General features: G+C 50.5%; 1 protein-coding gene across 4 annotated transcripts in view; it reads left to right on the plus strand.

Annotated features, from left to right (window-relative positions):
• The window catches only part of PCDH15 (protocadherin related 15), a 3,978,145-nt gene that overhangs the window by 3,162,178 nt on the left and 798,393 nt on the right, over window positions 1–17,574 (plus strand). For all 4 annotated transcript variants that reach the window (XM_069611238.1, XM_069611242.1, XM_069611241.1 and 1 more), the window contains one exon: window positions 14,854–14,994. In XM_069611238.1, the coding sequence (XP_069467339.1) occupies window positions 14,854–14,994 (141 nt within the window). The remainder of the gene's footprint in view (window positions 1–14,853; window positions 14,995–17,574) is intronic.

A 17,574-nucleotide genomic window follows, 5' to 3' on the forward strand; every position in this document is an offset into this window, starting at 1 on the left:
ATAGTGGAGCGCACATTCGGAGTGCTAAAGTCACGCTTTCGCTGCCTTGACCGTTCTGGCGGGCAGCTGTTATACGCTCCCCCAGTAGTGTGCAGGATCATAGTGGCAGCATGTGTCCTGCACAACGTTGCAACACGCCGGGGCCTGGCCGTGGACATGGTGGTGGCCCCACATCCCCAACCACATGCACAGCCGCTGCGCATGGGAGGGGAAAGGGCATGGGGGGAGGCAGCCCGTACACAGCTAGTGGCTAATTACTTCACATAGAAATCACACCCCTGTGGAGTGCACACTGCCCTGGCACATTCCATCTGACAATCAATGATGACTCAACCTGACACTGATCCTGAATGTCTGGAGAATGAACCGGGAATACCATGTCAGCCTGAGATTGTTCACCTGGAAGTGTCACAATGTGTGCATCCCTACCCACACAGACACCACCAATGCAGTTTTGTGAAGTTACACATTGAAGCAGCTAAAATGAATACCCAGTTGCAAAATGCAACAAGAGGACAGTGCCATGTCAGCCAACCCAACCCCAGCACCGCCACACGACACACCGTGCCATGTCATGCTAATTGCAGGTAAACAAAGTAATCCCCACAACATGACATCAGTCTCACTATGTACAGTGGCACTATTAGAAACCTGCAACACCTGAAATGCTCACAGCAATGCCGGACCAACAACATACTTGAGCACGTAGTACCATTAACATGACATCACAAATGTTACATATTAGTAGTCTCACCAACTGGAAATGCCTGCACTCCCACCACTACCAACTGTGCAGTGTTGTCGCCATGTAGAGTTGTAGGTGCACTGCTGCCAACATGGTCCCCATCTCCAGACTAGAGGTCCTTGTGTGGACATGAGGAAGGGACCTGCAAATTGGGAGGTAGACACAGAAGAAGAGTTACACATCAATGCAACATGCAGTGTACAACACAACAGCAATATGCACTATGAATGTATACACAGTATTGACTACAGACTGGCCACACAGCTCATGGGAGTCCAACGTCACTGTGTAATTCACTGTCACTTGGGCACACCCTTTGCAAGCCCATGGAAACGGGAAGCAGGAGGGGTGTGTGTGACTCAAACCCAAGCATCTGAACCAAATACATTACAAGCCTGCATGTGCCCAGCCACAATGCAGCGTATGCCCACAGGAACCACGGAAGCCAACAGATCGATGCCAACAGATCGAAGCCAACAGATTGTCCCAAAGAAATTGGGAATAAAAGAAATCAAAATAAAAATAAAAATAAGAAACAATCAAAAATGGCCATTGATGGGCCCGGGGGGGTTGGGGAGGCCACCCAGGAGGTCCGAGGACAGGATGCACACCAGAACCCACCTGCGTGGATCCTGGGAAGATAAAACACCTCCATGGGCTCATGGCCCACACGGCTACCCTATTGTGGGAGTATCACCGCTGTCGCTATTATCACCCTGTGCAGCTGCATCCGGAGGTGGTTGCACTATGGGAGGCAGCCCACGCAAGGCCCTAGTCTGCTCCTCCATGGCTGCAAGCATGCGGGTGTGGTAGGTCTGGTTCTGGAGGATGAGTGTGCGGAGGTCCCCATGCAACAACTCACGGGATGCCCGGACCTCCGCCCTCGTTGCCTGCATCTCAGCTGAGAGCGTACGGGTGAGACGCTCCAGCTGCTGTTTTGTCCTTTGGTGTGTTGAAGCCTCAAGCTCAACAAGAGTCGTCCTGAGGTGAAGGAGCTCCTGCCTCAGGGCTTCCCTGTGGCCCTGGGACTCAATGGAGATGGCCTCCTGCAGAGTCGCCAGTGCCGCCCGCCTGTCCCTGTTGGACCCCAACATGTCCTCCCTGTGTGACTGGCAGATGGAGTCGGTTGCCTGCTCTAGTCGCTCCATCAGCCTTTCTGGGGGGACAATGGAAGTGGCCACCCTATCCATGGCCTGAGCCATCATCTCGGATGATGCAGCCTGTTGGGTAGCCATACCGTAAATGGATTGCTCCCATGCGGTATTGCCGGGTGGTGTACGGCCACCACGTCGGCGGGCACCACACCTGTCTGGGGCAAGGCGAACTGCGCCTTGCTGTGCCGGCACTGCCTGAGGCTGCAGGACTGCATTCCCCCTCTGATCTGCTGGCCCAGGAACAGGATCAGATGTCGCGGAGTGTGACCCTGCATCCGTAACCACCGAAGGCGTAGCTGCCAACACTGACATCCCCATGGAGGGTACTGACCCTGGTGCAGGTGGGTGAGACAGAACAGAATCCCTCCCTGGAACACTCACCTGCGACGGCACGTAGGTCTCATCCGAATCAACACCTGAGTACAGCTCGGGGGAGGTGCAGCCAGAGACACCCCTTGAGAGCACGACCTGCAGCACTTGTGGGTTCTCCCCCACCACCACACCACGTCCCTCACTGGTGGTTGGTCGGCCCTGGGACACCTCCTGGGTCTGCACCATCTCCACAACCCCAGCAGTATCAGGTGCGTCTTCCCCTGCAAAGACATGAAAACAAAGAAATGGAAACAGGCATTAGCACCATGGCACACATTGAGGGCTGAGAAGCAAGAGAACCATTACTTGATTGACACATGTCCCACATGACTAAAACCCTCCCATGCATGCACCCTCACTGCGTATGAAGTGCAGGCAAATGGCACACACTGATGACACCAAGATGGAAGATGAACACATTTTCTGCATGCTGCCTGGCAGTGGCATCACACATTGGCCTGTGATTGGCAGGTGAAACACACATGCCATCACACAGATGGAATGTACCATTGCTATTGAGTGAAGATGGAGAGGAGGGCAGCACCTATTCATTCAGTCCAGTTCCCGCATGTAATAGCTTTTCTAATTCTAACAGGTCAGATTTTTCACCTGGAGCTGCCAGTCTGAAATGGTCAAATTGCACAGGGACATGTGTGTACAAATGATATCCAGGTAACAAAGTCACTCCACTTTACCATACCCATGTCAGACATGTGACTAGTGGACAGCGACATGCCTAGTGAAAGTGGTGGAATGCAAACAAACTGACTGAATGAACAGTGAAAAAGAAGCAAATATGTTGTGTCAAGGTGACACTTCAAGGGCAACTGGCGTGCAGTTGTGCTAGATGTCTACTGTTGGCAGAAGGGATACTGCTATGGCCAAATGCAGCTGCGCAGGAAGGATTGCATGAAGCACATGGCTGACCCATACGACTCAGGCGCACACACTCTCATCTGGCACCCGAACAGAAGCCCTCACACACACACCATGCACATGGATGACACACACATGCATGTGCACTCACCGGACAATGCCTTGTAATCAGCCAGATCTCCCACGCCTTGGATCTGTTCCTCCGTGACGTAGGTCCCAGCGACTGACTCATGTGGCGTGAGTTCCATGTCTACTACTGGAGACCCACCTCCAGTCACTAGAGTTGCGGCATGACTTGAGGCCAGCTTACTCTTTGGCCTGCGCTTTAGGTCATTCCAGCGCTTATAGCAATCATTGGCTGTGCGCCTCACGATTCCAAGGGCACTTACGATGTCCGCAACGGTCTGCCAGTGTGCCTGGCGTTGTGCAGGTGTGGTCTTGTTGTCATGTCCGGACACATACTCGACAAGTGCATTCAGTTCGTCATCCGTGAAGCTGGGCTTCCTGGACGGGCCGGACTGTGTAGCCGTGTCTGGGGCATCAGCCTGTGCCGGACGAGCACTCTTCCTCTTCCGCTTGGAAGGTGGTGGTGATCCTGAGTGTCCTGCGCCGCTCTGGACACTAGGGGCAGGAGCCCTGGTGGACTCTGTATCAGGAGTGTGGGATTGCACACTCAGCATGGGAGTTGGTGCAGGCATTGGCTCTAGTGTGATGGTGTCAGGGGGAATGTCAGCAGCATGGACTAGGACCGACACTGTCCTGGCTGGGTGTGTGAGGGCTGGGGTGGATGGAGCCGCAGCTGCCCCTGCAGCCTCTCCGCCCTGCCTCCTTGGTGCAGCAGATGACCTTGCTGCCCCAGATCCACGTGGCATGATGGCATCAACGTGCACCAGCGCACGTGTCGTAGCCCTGCTGACCTGGAAGTCAGCCATGGAGTCAGCCAGGTCTGGTGCCACAATGGGCTGGTCCAACAAGGGCTGAGCATGGATGGTGTCAGCCACTTCAGCCTCAACGGGAGGGGGGGAGGGGGGGGGGGATGATGGGTGCCCTTGACTGGTCCTCCACACATGGGGGGACAGGCTCACCCTGCAAGTTCCGACCACGTCCCCTACCGGATCCACCACGGCCACCACTTGTGGCTCTTCCACCTTTGCCACCCTTACGGAATCCTCGCCTCCCAGCCATGGCACTGATATTAATGTGCGTATGGGAGTGGCTGTAGACAATTGTCCTGGGCAATTGGGGGTCAAAGGGGTTGGGTACCAGATGGTAATTGTACCCTAGTGCTCTAGCATGGCTGATTGTAACCCCTGGGGAAAGATGACGGGTCACGCAACGCACAGGAGGCCCAAAAAAGGGAGATGACGTGCACGCAACCCCTCCTAGACCACGTGTGCAGAAAGAAAAACCTGCAGTACGCTGTGGCACCCAGTAACACAAGAATGAACGTATGCGTGTCACACGCAGCCTAGAATGACCTCTGAAGGGGTAGGCTACACACGGGGCAAGCACAGAAGTTGGATACGTGCGTGACTCACCGTCTGCCAGGTAAAAGAGCGTGAAAAATGAGTGCGTTTGGCTGGCTAAACCCCCGCCAAAAGAAGATGTGTACGCTGTCTGAGAAGACAGGACAACAGTAGAAGGGGACACTGTTTGAGGGAACAGGCCCAGGTAAACCAGTAAAAGAGAAAAAAGAGAAAAAGCTGTCAGAGGTAACAGGGAATACGAACTGGAAACGCCATGAAGTAAATCGCGTGTGAAACGACAAGAAGTACAGAATTCACCCACTCGCTCTCCACGAAAAGCACGTACAAGGAAATGGTGTTCTACATGTACCTTATATAAAGGCCCACACGTACAGCGTCACTTACGCGGCGTGTACGTTCACCAATCACACGCTTTGTCACTCCTGCGTGTAGATCCATTTTCACCAATCACACGCTTTGTCACTTCTACGTGTAGATCCATTTTCACCAATCACACGCTTTGACACTGGGACGTGTCACGCAACAATTTCCTGCACGTGCAGGTGGCTATAGGCGCGCATATGCTGTTGACGGGTTTACGCGCTAAGGGCCTTTGCTGACGTGTGGGATTTCACTCCCTATCAGGCTGTCCACGCGTTCACACACGAGAGACCACGCTCCTGGCCAGGAGGCCAAATTACTGCCCCCCAGAGCCCTGAGCACGCTCCCACCTGCCATCTGCTGCTGCCTGACTGCCTGCTGGCCACGTGCCCCACAGTGCTGGTGGGTGGGGGTGTTGGGAGACATGGGTGGGGGCCTGGTGGAGGGTGCCCCTGCACTGCTGGGGGTGGTGGGAGACATGGGTGGGGGCCTGGTGGAGGGTGCCCCTGGTGGCGGGGGGGTGGGGGTGGTGGGAGACATGGGTGGGGGCCTGGTGGAGTCTGCCCCTGCACTGCTGGGGGTTGGGGGTGGTGGGAGGCATGGGTGGGGGCCTGGTGGAGGGTGCCCCTGGTGGCGGGAGGGTGGGGGTGGTGGGAGACATGGGCGGGGGCCTGGTGGAGGCTGCCCCTGGTGGCGGGAGGGTGGGGGTGGTGGGAGACATGGGTGGGGGCCTGGTGGAGGCTGCCCCTGGTGGCGGGGGGGTGGGGGTGGTGGGAGACATGGGTGGGGGCCTGGTGGAGGCTGCCCGTGCACTGCTGGGGGTTGGGGGTGGTGGCGGGAGGGTGGGGGTGGTGGGAGACATGGGTGGGGGCCTGGTGGAGGCTGCCCCTGGTGGCGGGGGGGTGGGGGTTGTGGGAGACATGGGTGGGGGCCTGGTGGAGGCTGCCCGTGCACTGCTGGGGGTTGGGGTGGTGGGAGGCATGGGTGGGGGCCTGGTGGAGGGTGCCCCTGGTGGCGGGGGGTTGGGGGTGGTGGGAGGCATGGGTGGGGGCCTGGTGGAGGCTGCCCGTGCACTGCTGGGGGTTGGGGGTGGTGGGAGGCATGGGTGGGGGCCTGGTGGAGGCTGCCCCTGGTGGCGGGGGGGGTGGGGGTGGTGGGAGACATGGGTGGGGGCCTGGTGGAGGGTGCCCCTGGTGGCGGGGGGGTGGGGGTGGTGGGAGAAATGGGTGGGGGCCTGGTGGAGGCTGCCCCTGCACTGCTGGGGGTTGGGGGTGGTGGGAGGCATGGGTGGGGGCCTGGTGGAGGCTGCCCCTGGTGGCGGGGGGGTGGGGGTGGTGGGAGACATGGGTGGGGGCGTGGTGGAGGCTGCCCCTGCACTGCTGGGGGTTGGGGGTGGTGGGAGGCATGGGTGGGGGCCTGGTGGAGGCTGCCCCTGCACTGCTGGGGGTTGGGGGTGGTGGGAGGCATGGGTGGGGGCCTGGTGGAGGCTGCCCGTGCACTGCTGGGGGTTGGGGGTGGTGGGAGGCATGGGTGGGGGCCTGGTGGAGGCTGCCCCTGGTGGCGGGAGGGTGGGGGTGGTGGGAGGCATGGGTGGGGGCCTGGTGGAGGCTGCCCGTGCACTGCTGGGGGTTGGGGGTGGTGGGAGGCATGGGTGGGGGCCTGGTGGAGGCTGCCCCTGGTGGCGGGGGGGTGGGGGTGGTGGGAGACATGGGTGGGGGCGTGGTGGAGGCTGCCCCTGCACTGCTGGGGGTTGGGGGTGGTGGGAGGCATGGGTGGGGGCCTGGTGGAGGCTGCCCCTGCACTGCTGGGGGTTGGGGGTGGTGGGAGGCATGGGTGGGGGCCTGGTGGAGGCTGCCCCTGGTGGCGGGAGGGTGGGGGTGGTGGGAGACATGGGTGGGGGCCTGGTGGAGGCTGCCCCTGCACTGCTGGGGGTTGGGGGTGGTGGGAGGCATGGGTGGGGGCCTGGTGGAGGCTGCCCCTGGTGGCGGGAGGGTGGGGGTGGTGGGAGACATGGGTGGGGGCCTGGTGGAGGCTGCCCCTGGTGGCGGGGGGGTGGGGGTGGTGGGAGACATGGGTGGGGGCCTGGTGGAGGCTGCCCGTGCACTGCTGGGGGTTGGGGGTGGTGGGAGACATGGGTGGGGGCCTGGTGGAGGGTGCCCCTGGTGGCGGGGGGGGTGGGGGTGGTGGGAGAAATAGGTGGGGGCCTGGTGGAGGCTGCCCCTGCACTGCTGGGGGTTGGGGGTGGTGGGAGGCATGGGTGGGGGCCTGGTGGAGGCTGCCCCTGGTGGCTGGGGGGTGGGGGTGGTGGGAGACATGGGTGGGGGCGTGGTGGAGGCTGCCCCTGCACTGCTGGGGGTTGGGGGTGGTGGGAGGCATGGGTGGGGGCCTGGTGGAGGCTGCCCCTGCACTGCTGGGGGTTGGGGGTGGTGGGAGACATGGGTGGGGGCCTGGTGGAGGCTGCCCCTGGTGGCGGGGGGGTGGGGGTGGTGGGAGAAATGGGTGGGGGCCTGGTGGAGGCTGCCCCTGCACTGCTGGGGGTTGGGGGTGGTGGGAGGCATGGGTGGGGGCCTGGTGGAGGCTGCCCCTGCACTGCTGGGGGTTGGGGGTGGTGGGAGGCATGGGTGGGGGCCTGGTGGAGGCTGCCCCTGGTGGCGGGGGGGTGGGGGTGGTGGGAGACATGGGTGGGGGCGTGGTGGAGGCTGCCCCTGCACTGCTGGGGGGTGGGGGTGCAGGGGGACATGAGCAGGTGTGCAGGGTAGTCCCCTGTTTTGTAGGCTGCCTGCAGGGGCCGTGGAGGGTGTACAGGGAACACCTGTGAGGACCCACCCAGCCTAATCGTGTGTGACTTCCCACGCACCCCTGTAATACACGTACCCAGCCAAGTCGCGTGTGATGATTCCCACGCACCCCTGTAATACACGTACCCAGCCAAATCGCGTGTGATAATTCCTGCGCACCCCTGTAATACACGTACCTGGCCAAATCGCATCCCTGTAATACACGTACCCAGCCGAATCGCGTGTAAAACTTCCCGTGTACCCCTGTAATACACGTACACAGCCAAATCGCATGTGATAATTCCCGCGTACCCCTGTGATACACGTGCCCTGGCTAATCGCGTGTGAAACTTCCCGCCTACCCCTGTAATACACGTACCCTGGCCAATCTCGTGTTAAACTTCCCGCGTACCCCTGTAATACACGTACCCTGGCTGATCGCATGTAAAACTTCCCGCATACCCCTGTAATTCACGTACCCTGGCCAATCGCGTGTTAAACTTCCCGCGTACCCCTGTAATACACGTACCCTGGCTAATCACATGTTAAACTTCCCGCGTACCCCTGTAATACACGTACCCTGGCTAATCGCATGTTAAACTTCCCGCATACCCCTGTAATACACGTACCCTGGCCAATCGCGTGTTAAACTTCCCGCGTACCCCTGTAATACACGTACCCTGGCTAATCGCATGTTAAACTTCCCGCATACCCCTGTAATACACGTACCCTGGCCAATCGCGTGTTAAACTTCCCGCGTACCCCTGTAATACACGTACCCTGGCTAATCGCGTGTATAACTTCACGCGTACCCCTGATATGCACGTTACCCGCTTTGCGTTCCTTGTTTGGCAGCCCTGTAAACTGGTCCAGGGTTAGCGCAGCCCTTTGCGATGATTTAGCGATTTTGATGGCTTTTCCTTGCGCGAGGGCGTTCTTAGGGGCGTTACTGGCGCTGCTGCAGGGTCGCTGCGATACTCTGCGCCACGGCTGGTTTGGGAGCCTAAAACCCATGAATACGCTGTGCGCGGAAATCGGTTTTAGCGCACGTGCCTGGCGCAGTCAATCGCACGCGGACACTCTGCGCCAGCCGCTTGCGACACTTTTCTGCGAAATTCTATGAATTACCCTCTTAATCTTATGTAAGACATCTTCCAGTTGTTGATACCCAAAAATAATGTATTCATGTAGACTCTGTTTGGATTAAATAAACAAATAAATACAACTAATATACACTTCTAATTTGCTGCAGCATGCATCAAAACACATTTTGTTCTTTTAAATAATGTGAATAGGTGGCCCACCACAAATAACCACTCTGACTTAGATGTAAGTCTGTGGGTGTTTATTGAACTTGAACAGACATACTGGACACTGAACCTGGGGTTCTCTGGGGTTCTTGGGGCTTACTGTTTTGGGGGCTAGGGCCAGCTCACTCTGGCTCGACTTCCTTTCTGGCCGTTCGCTCCTCCTTAGAATAGGCAGCTGTAACGGGGATATTAGTTCTGTTGAGTGTTGCCACCTGTCTGTCTGGTCTACTGACTGGGACTAGTGATGTTTCCCCTAAAACAATGGCTACCTGTCTCTCTAGGGGATCTCCTAGCTGTTATGTGGAGTTATGGGATGGTCCCTCCTTCCACCCAGGTCTACCTGTTCTTCTTGCACATGCAATCTCACCTGACCCTTCCCTAAACTAGGTCCCAAGATGTTCTCCTGCAGTACGACTGTCCCTCCGATCTCACACTGCACCTTCCTATCACGACCCATAGATGTCAGCACTCTCCTTATTCCCCTATATCCAACCACCACTGTACTACCAATACCTCTGCTACTGTCTCCTTCCATCCTCCTCACTAGTACTCCACCTTCTACTCTCACTCTACTCTCTGTTACCACTTCTTCCACCCTACCACAACTACGTTTCTGCTGTTCCTACTACCACTTGCACAAAATCCCTCCCACTTCTGTCAATTCCAATACTGTTGCTACCACTCGGAATCATCCACTACTGCCAACTACTAATACCTTCAACTCTATTACTATTTCACACATACCTTACTCCCACAAGCAAACACTCTACAGACACCCTCTCACTGATTGCTTCCACACTCCTGTCGTACTCTCCTCCTCTGTTCTCTCAGACGTCCTCCTCCACCTCCTGTCCTCACCCAACTAACCCGCACTAAACCACTCACACACACATACTTAAATACTCCACCCTCACGCAGGATTGGCCTCTTACTGTATTCAATATCTTACCAGGCTGATGGGAAAGATTGTGGGAAGGAAATACAAGGGTTTGCTGCCTTTCTAACATGGGTCATGTAGTGATCCACAGGGAGCTGCCGACCCATGCCTTTTTGCAGGTCTAGTTTGTATTCTATTTCTCTGGTGGGTGAGTGGAGTTGTTACTATGGCCTACGTGGAGGCCTTTCATTAATATAAGTCCCTGGTGGCTTAGTGGTGGTTGCATGAGCGCAGGCTCCGGTAAGCTCTGTCTGCTGGAGCCACACTCCCACTGTGTTTCGCTTATGGCTGTCCTCCCGCCGCTGACTCTGCCTCCCCATATCTACGCTTCTATGCTCTGCAGGCTACTGTTGTGCTGGGACAACTGGCACAGCCAGGCTTCCCCGCATTCCGAAGTGGTGCTCTGGTTGCCCGCCTCCCTCCGGCATCTCATCTCGATGCAGCACCGTCATCCCCATTGCTGCAGATGAACGTACAGAGGGGCTGGGAGTGGGGTCTGTTCTCAGACATTTCAGCACCTACTGGGGCGTCAGGGATCGGGCACCCTCCCTCTCCTGACAGGGCCTGTTTCTCAGCCCTGTCACAAGAAGTAATAATGTGAAGATAGCATCTTTCTCTTATGCGTGAAGTGCATCCAATACACATACTGCCATAACCAATTAATGGTTCTTAAAAGTCACAGACCGCTATTTTATAAGGTAGTAATTTGAAAAGTTGTCCACAGATTTAAGTGCCACAGTAACAGCTGAAAAATCTGCTCTTGCCTGTCTTCATCAACAGTCATTGTAACATGACAGTCCAAATGTAATAATTGATTACAGTGCTGTAGTGATTTCATGTATTTATTGCAGGTCAATCGTGAGGTCACTGCTAGCCTGTACTATATGGGATGAAGTACCCCCTACAGTACATTATCAGAATATTGCAAGTCAATGAGATGTTCTGTAAGAAAATAGATGAACGAGGCTGAAGGCAATTCACTACACAGATCAAGGAACTCTGAGGCGCCTTGTAATATTCTGTGAATGTATCATAGGGGGAATTGTACTCCTTATTATATATGGCCATATAGAGTCACCTTCGTTAATGCCTGGCCTCTTGATTAATGTATTGTAAGAGTTCTTTGAGTTACTGATAAATATAATCAATGTAAAATCTTTGAAATTAAAATAACAATATTAATATAAGGCTTCTAATGTATTGCAGGAAAATAGTCGAATAAAATTCATTTAAAAAAGTGCCTGTTTGGTGCTTTAAAGTAAGCAGTTACATACAGATGGTTTCTCTCCAGCAGTGTACAATATACGTGTAGTACCATACACCATTCCTCATCAGTAAATGTCTGTAAAGTGTCACAGAAATCAATTTTAGAACAATGGAATTTGAAATGCTTGCGACAGATTTAATGAATTGCTGTAGTGATAGCTTGAATTCTGTTCTGTTCCTGCTCAAGAAGCAGGCATTGCAATGTCAAAACGAAACGCATAATAACTGATTACATTGCAGTAATGATGACATTTTCTTATTACAGGCCAATGTGCTCATATTTCTCTTTTTATGTGATATAACTCTTTGATATCATGCAATTGATTAGCAGACTATAGTTGAGGTACTTTATACCATATATAACAGATAGTTTATCAGTTCAACATGGTGTTTGTACACTATTTTTTAAATGAATAGCAGAAAAATAATGTGGCCGTTTTCAATATTTGTGTAAGGAAGAAACAATGTGGCTTTCTTTCTTCCTTTTGAAATTCAGCCTATTTTGCCAGCTTCAGACAGACTCTGATTGGATGAATACTTATCCAAGCATTCATTCAATCTGGATATTTTTTCCCCTCTTTCCCCTCCCAGCCCCATAAACCATAATGGGCCTCATTAGGAATTTGGCGGTATTCCGATGGTAAATCAGCAGAAATCAGACCTGTGGGTTTACCTCGGGATTGCAAGTGGTGGTAGGCAGTGTAAATCCCCATTTTCTGAAGTCGATAGGACATAGCATCAATCTGGAGGTAAATCCTCCACTTTTCCTCCAAATATTGGAGGAATTACCACCCAGTAATTCCACCAATGATAATTCCTCCAAACGTATTGGTTGGAGGTGCAGGAAAACTGGCAGTATTGGATTTAGCAACCCTTTTTTCCTCTACTGCCAACCTTGTAATGAGGCACAAAGTCCAGACCCATTCAGAGTATTCAAGCTGTAATCCTGGACCATGCCTACCATTTTAACAGCCTCTGAGCAAGACATTTGAAACACACAAAGTGTTGTGAATCTTGATTGCCCTGTTTCATTTGAAAAGTCTGCACACTCACACACTCTGGCAACAAAATTCTTTGGAGACGAGGAATACGTACACTGCACCAACACTCTAAACCATGCATGCAAGCAGAAACATGTATACATTGCTTGGAACTGCATCCAAACACACATGCCCCAACATTGCACTTCACACCTACACATATTTTCCACCACTGCAATGCCATGCTGTGGTAGGACGGCAAGCATACACCACTCATACCACTGCATGTATTCATGAACACACAGAATGTCCCCAGCACTACACAGCACACCGCCCTGAAACGCTCTCTTGCTCCCTCTAATCCTCTCTCACCCCCCATAAACTGCACTCCATACGTACATATCTCAGAACCATGTACTGTGCGCACAATGTCCCCAAGTGTGCATACACACACAAACACACACTGCACTTAGCAATACATTGCATGCACATGCTGATAACAGACCACTCACATATAAACTCGTCTAACAACCATATACAGTCCACTATGGATTCTGGCCTTTTAGTGCTAACTGGGCATACCAGACTGCCACCGGACTCATGGTGAATTACCACCTCCGTGATTGCCAGAATCAATGGGGCATTACAATCCTGGTGACCCGATAATTCCAGTAGGACTCCATGGGGAAGGGGACCATGGAAAGACTGGCACCATAAATAACGGTGCTGGTGTTTCTGTTTCCATCTGCAGACAGGTGACGTTACTCCTGTCAGGTAAGAGCTGGCGGGAGTGACACCACCCACTTGCAGAACTCTTAATCTGCCAGTCCGGAAACAACGGTGGTGGCGGATTTGGTTTACCGCCACCGTTTATCCGGACCGGCAGGGTCATAATGAGGCCCAAAGGCTCTTTAAGTATGGTTTGCTCAACTGTGCAGTAGATTCTTTACATTCTGGGACTGTCTCTTCCAATTATGATATGTGCAGCAGTCGCACCGTAAGGAAGTGTACCTTTCAAACTCTAGAAATAACAGGATTGCTTAATGAAATGATTCATATAATTTCGGGTCTTTTCTTATTTTCTGAGTCACAGAAAATATGATGCAATCTATGGCAACAGCCCAAGTTATGCTCCTATCTACAATAACGTCTTTCTTGGTTATGTTTCATGGATGTGTTGTTAATTGATTGTATTCAATCACGAAGAATGTTAAGTGAAATGTTGTAGAATACGCCTAATTTAGTCGCTCTGAATGATGTTTGGCTGATAATGAAATCGTGTATGACCAATGGTCACTTAGTGGCATCCTTTTACCGTTTTTTAATGGTGGCATCTGGAAAAACCTCAGACGTCATGCCACTGTGGACCCAGGAACTTGATGAAAATTTGAGACCTGACAGTTGGGGAAGATGTTGCAAGAATATTCGTCTTGTGTCACTGGATTGGGGATTGGGGGCCAGCCAGATTAAGCGTCTGCAGCGTGTAAACTGGACACCTGATCAGATGTACAAATGGAATATGTGTGATAATGATAGATGCTGGAGGTGTAAAAGAGGAAGACGTACTCTAATACACCTGATAAGACAAATCAATTATGGACAGAGGTGTAGGGACATATTAATCGGGTACTGGAAACCCACATTTCAATAATAGCTTCTGTCTTCATTATGGGGATGACAAACTGGTGCATGACCTGCCGGAAGCAAAAAAAAAGCCTGGCTGTTCAGAGGATGCATGGTGGCGGAAAAGATGGTTCTACGTGCATAGAAATCATATCATCGATTTGACATCGAAGATTGGATCTAAGACCTGCTGACTCTATCTGTTTCTGAATTGGTCATACATCAATGCACAAAAAGAAATTGATACATTTATATATTTAAGGGGATCTCTCCCTTCCTTGAGACATGTGGCTAACATGATTGATGAAAGTTGAAACAAGTTGTTCTACCCATATGTTACTCTCTCATATTTTGAAACCTTTTCTGTCATATTGAATTTGGCCTATTTGCAACAACATACTTATATGTATTTTTTTCTTTTTTTCCCTCTCCCTCTCTTCTTCCCATTCTATATTATTTGTTAAAATGTTGAATTTTATTCTGGTTCGTTCTTTGAATTCTTAATGTGTTGTTTATCACTGCTGCCAAATAAACACTATGCATTTGCATAGATGTGCCGTTATGGGACCAAATAAAAAGCAACAACAAATACAAGAAAATACGACGTATCTACTGTAGATTTAATATGCAGGATTAGTATGGGAAGTGATGCGAACGAAAATCTAACTAAAGACTATTGCGGCCAGGGGTGGATTGGCCTGTAGGGAAGTCTGGAGATTTCCCGGCAGGCCTCTACAACCTGGGCCTCTTTTGTGTGTTATTTCCACATGTACTCATAGTAAAAAAGTTTGGGCTTGCTGAAAATGTTTAACATGGGGCCACTCTGAAAATTATTTCTATCCGCCCCTGATAGTGAGTGGCGCAGCCTCGGTTGAAAAGAAATTGCAATGCTAAATGACGTGACGTAAACTTGGTTAACATTACACAATTCTAACCATCAGTGATATGTGATATGTTTAATTTCAGGGAACAGCTGCCAGTCTTGTCCGATACAAGCTGGATGTGGTCCAGTTTCCTTACAGCGCCAGCATCTTTGACGTGGAGCGAAACACGGGGCGTGTCGTAACCCGCGTAAATCTAAATGAAGCCCCAAGCACCATATTTAAGGTATCAGATTATCACCCTACGACCAATAACAGTGAATGTAGATACGCTTCAACCGATACATGACAATGCACTTTTAACTGTACTTCTGTTGATTATTAATGATTGGAAACACTATTTATTTTAAAATGTTTTTATTGGCATTTATCGAACATATCAGTGCAGTTCTATAATTATGGTGTAAGCAAGCATAGTGTCAAGAACTGGCATGTGAAAGAGTCCTTTATTAGTTGCAGGTGAGCTTTAAATATTAATCTCTGGGGCAGATGCATGAGGGCCCCGTCCTCTCTCCTGAAGTGGGCTTCTCTGTTTTGCAGTCTTTCTTTTGTTTTTCCTACACTCCTTACGCACATCTTGAACAACACGCCCTTTGCTACTGCTACTTGCATAGGAGAGTGTCAGCAGCCAATCAAGTTACCCAGAGGCTGCTGCCGCCACTTCAAGGCTGGATCACAAGGCCACATGTTTAGCACAGAACGGGCAGTCACCTGTTCCCAATGATGTCACCGGGCATTAAAAAGGGAGATGAGAAGGGCTGGGGGTCAAGAAAAGAACAACGGCTAATAGCTGCATAATGTGTGAAATAATTATGATTTTCTTCATAACTTTATAACAATCACTACTGTAACTTTTACCTTTTGGCTGCTGCAAATGGACCAGCAATTATTTGACTCACTGATCTATCAACAAATGCCCTTATTACTAATGCTCAAATGCAGGCAGAAATACCAGGCAGCGGGGGAACGTGATATACCCCCGCCCCGCCTTTTCTACTACCAAAGTTAATCTAACTGAGCTCTGCTGGTGGCTCATAGAAGTGTGTGTGTTTTTAGAGCATACCCTGCACGACCACTAATATGGATATTCAGAAGTGGATCAGCTGGTTCATCGTTGCTTAACGGTGACAATAGTGCCAATACTTAAACATCTGCAGATATGAGAAGCAGGGCTCTAACATAGTGCAGCACCCCCTCTCTATACCATCTGGGATTTTCAGCAATATTTGAACAGTATCCCACATTTCTTGAGCCATTTTACTGGTCTTTCAGGAGACTACACAATGGATTAGGGTGAAAACGTCACTTAAAGGCCCTGATTCATGGAATTATTTGTGTGCAAAACAGAGATTTGCGTGCCATTCTGACACATAATGACACGTAATTCCAGGTTTTACACCCAAATAATTCCATGAATCAGGGCTTTAATCGATTCACATTCTTACCGATTGTCAGTTTACAATTCTTCACTTCTGGCTCTTCCTCAATGTCATTTGTCATTTTTGATTGGTTTCTTATATTAACGCAGATTTTACACTAATTTAAGGCTACCATCTATATTTTTAACAAACTTTACTGCAAACTACTGAACAAATGTATGCACAATGTCACAATTGCTTACTGCATCACTAATCTAAAGCTGCATCACAGAATGCTTGTCATCAGAAAAGGGAAGACTAATGGCAATATAGAAGAAATGATGAAGATCGCTCTGGTTTGGGGAATATGGTTGATTGTGAAGTGCTAATATTATTGTCTGCATGCACATAATCATTTCCAGGCCTTCATAATTGATGCATGAATACACAAGTCAAGCACAAATGCAAGTATCACCACGTGTGGGAAATGACCCTAAGTAGATAAGTAAACAGACATAAATGTAGGAAATGTTCACTCCAACGATAACATAATGTGTATATTTGTTTTGCAAATTATTCTTGGTAAGGAGCTACAATTCCAGAATTTGAGGTGAATTAGTCTAAGGACATAAGAGACAGATTTGACACTCGAAGCTGTTCTGCTTTTCTGCTCATCATCAGCATCGTTATTGTTGTTACAAGTGTACTTTGCTTATATGATACACATATTGATCCATCTGTATGATATAATAAATATGATATTATTTTTAGTGAATGCAGGTACACAAAATGAAATCTAACTCAATCATACAAATCAATCATTTTTTATCGTAAACAAATTGGAACAGTATAAAAAAAAACAATTATAAGACTACAAAAACATGGAAGTGTCCAAACATCCTCACAGCAGATACAATATAGACATCATGTAACACATGTATATACATTAATCCATATCCATTGGTTAATAGCAAATGCATGAAAAGCACTGATGTTTCCTATACACAAAATAGGAATATCAAGTCCTAATCCAACGTTTTTCTGTCCCTCATGTTATACATGCAGGACATTCTTCAGGGGTTAATATGCTGATTAATATGCTCATTAGAAGCATGTGAGAAATCAACATAAAGATGTTCCTGAAGGCCCATAGATTGATTAAGGACCACAACTTCCTTTTCATCAGTTCGCACCAGTTTGAATCAGGAGTCAACAGCACAACAATGGTGAAAATTCCACCCAATGCACTATTCTTCACATGATATCTAGAAATAACAAAACAACCAAATTAAAAACACAATACTCCCCAAATCACTATCTTAAATGTATCTTATTAATTGAACTTGAAGGACACCTCAATAGATGATCAATTGGCTCCTCCTAAGAATGAATGTAGGTAGCATAAACTCAGCTTGATTGAGAAATACTCCAACTGTGCAAATTCCCAA

This window comes from Ambystoma mexicanum, chromosome 8, assembly GCF_040938575.1.
Source record: "Ambystoma mexicanum isolate Mex_15411 chromosome 8, UKY_AmexF1_1, whole genome shotgun sequence".
In the NCBI taxonomy this organism is placed as follows: domain Eukaryota; kingdom Metazoa; phylum Chordata; class Amphibia; order Caudata; family Ambystomatidae; genus Ambystoma; species Ambystoma mexicanum.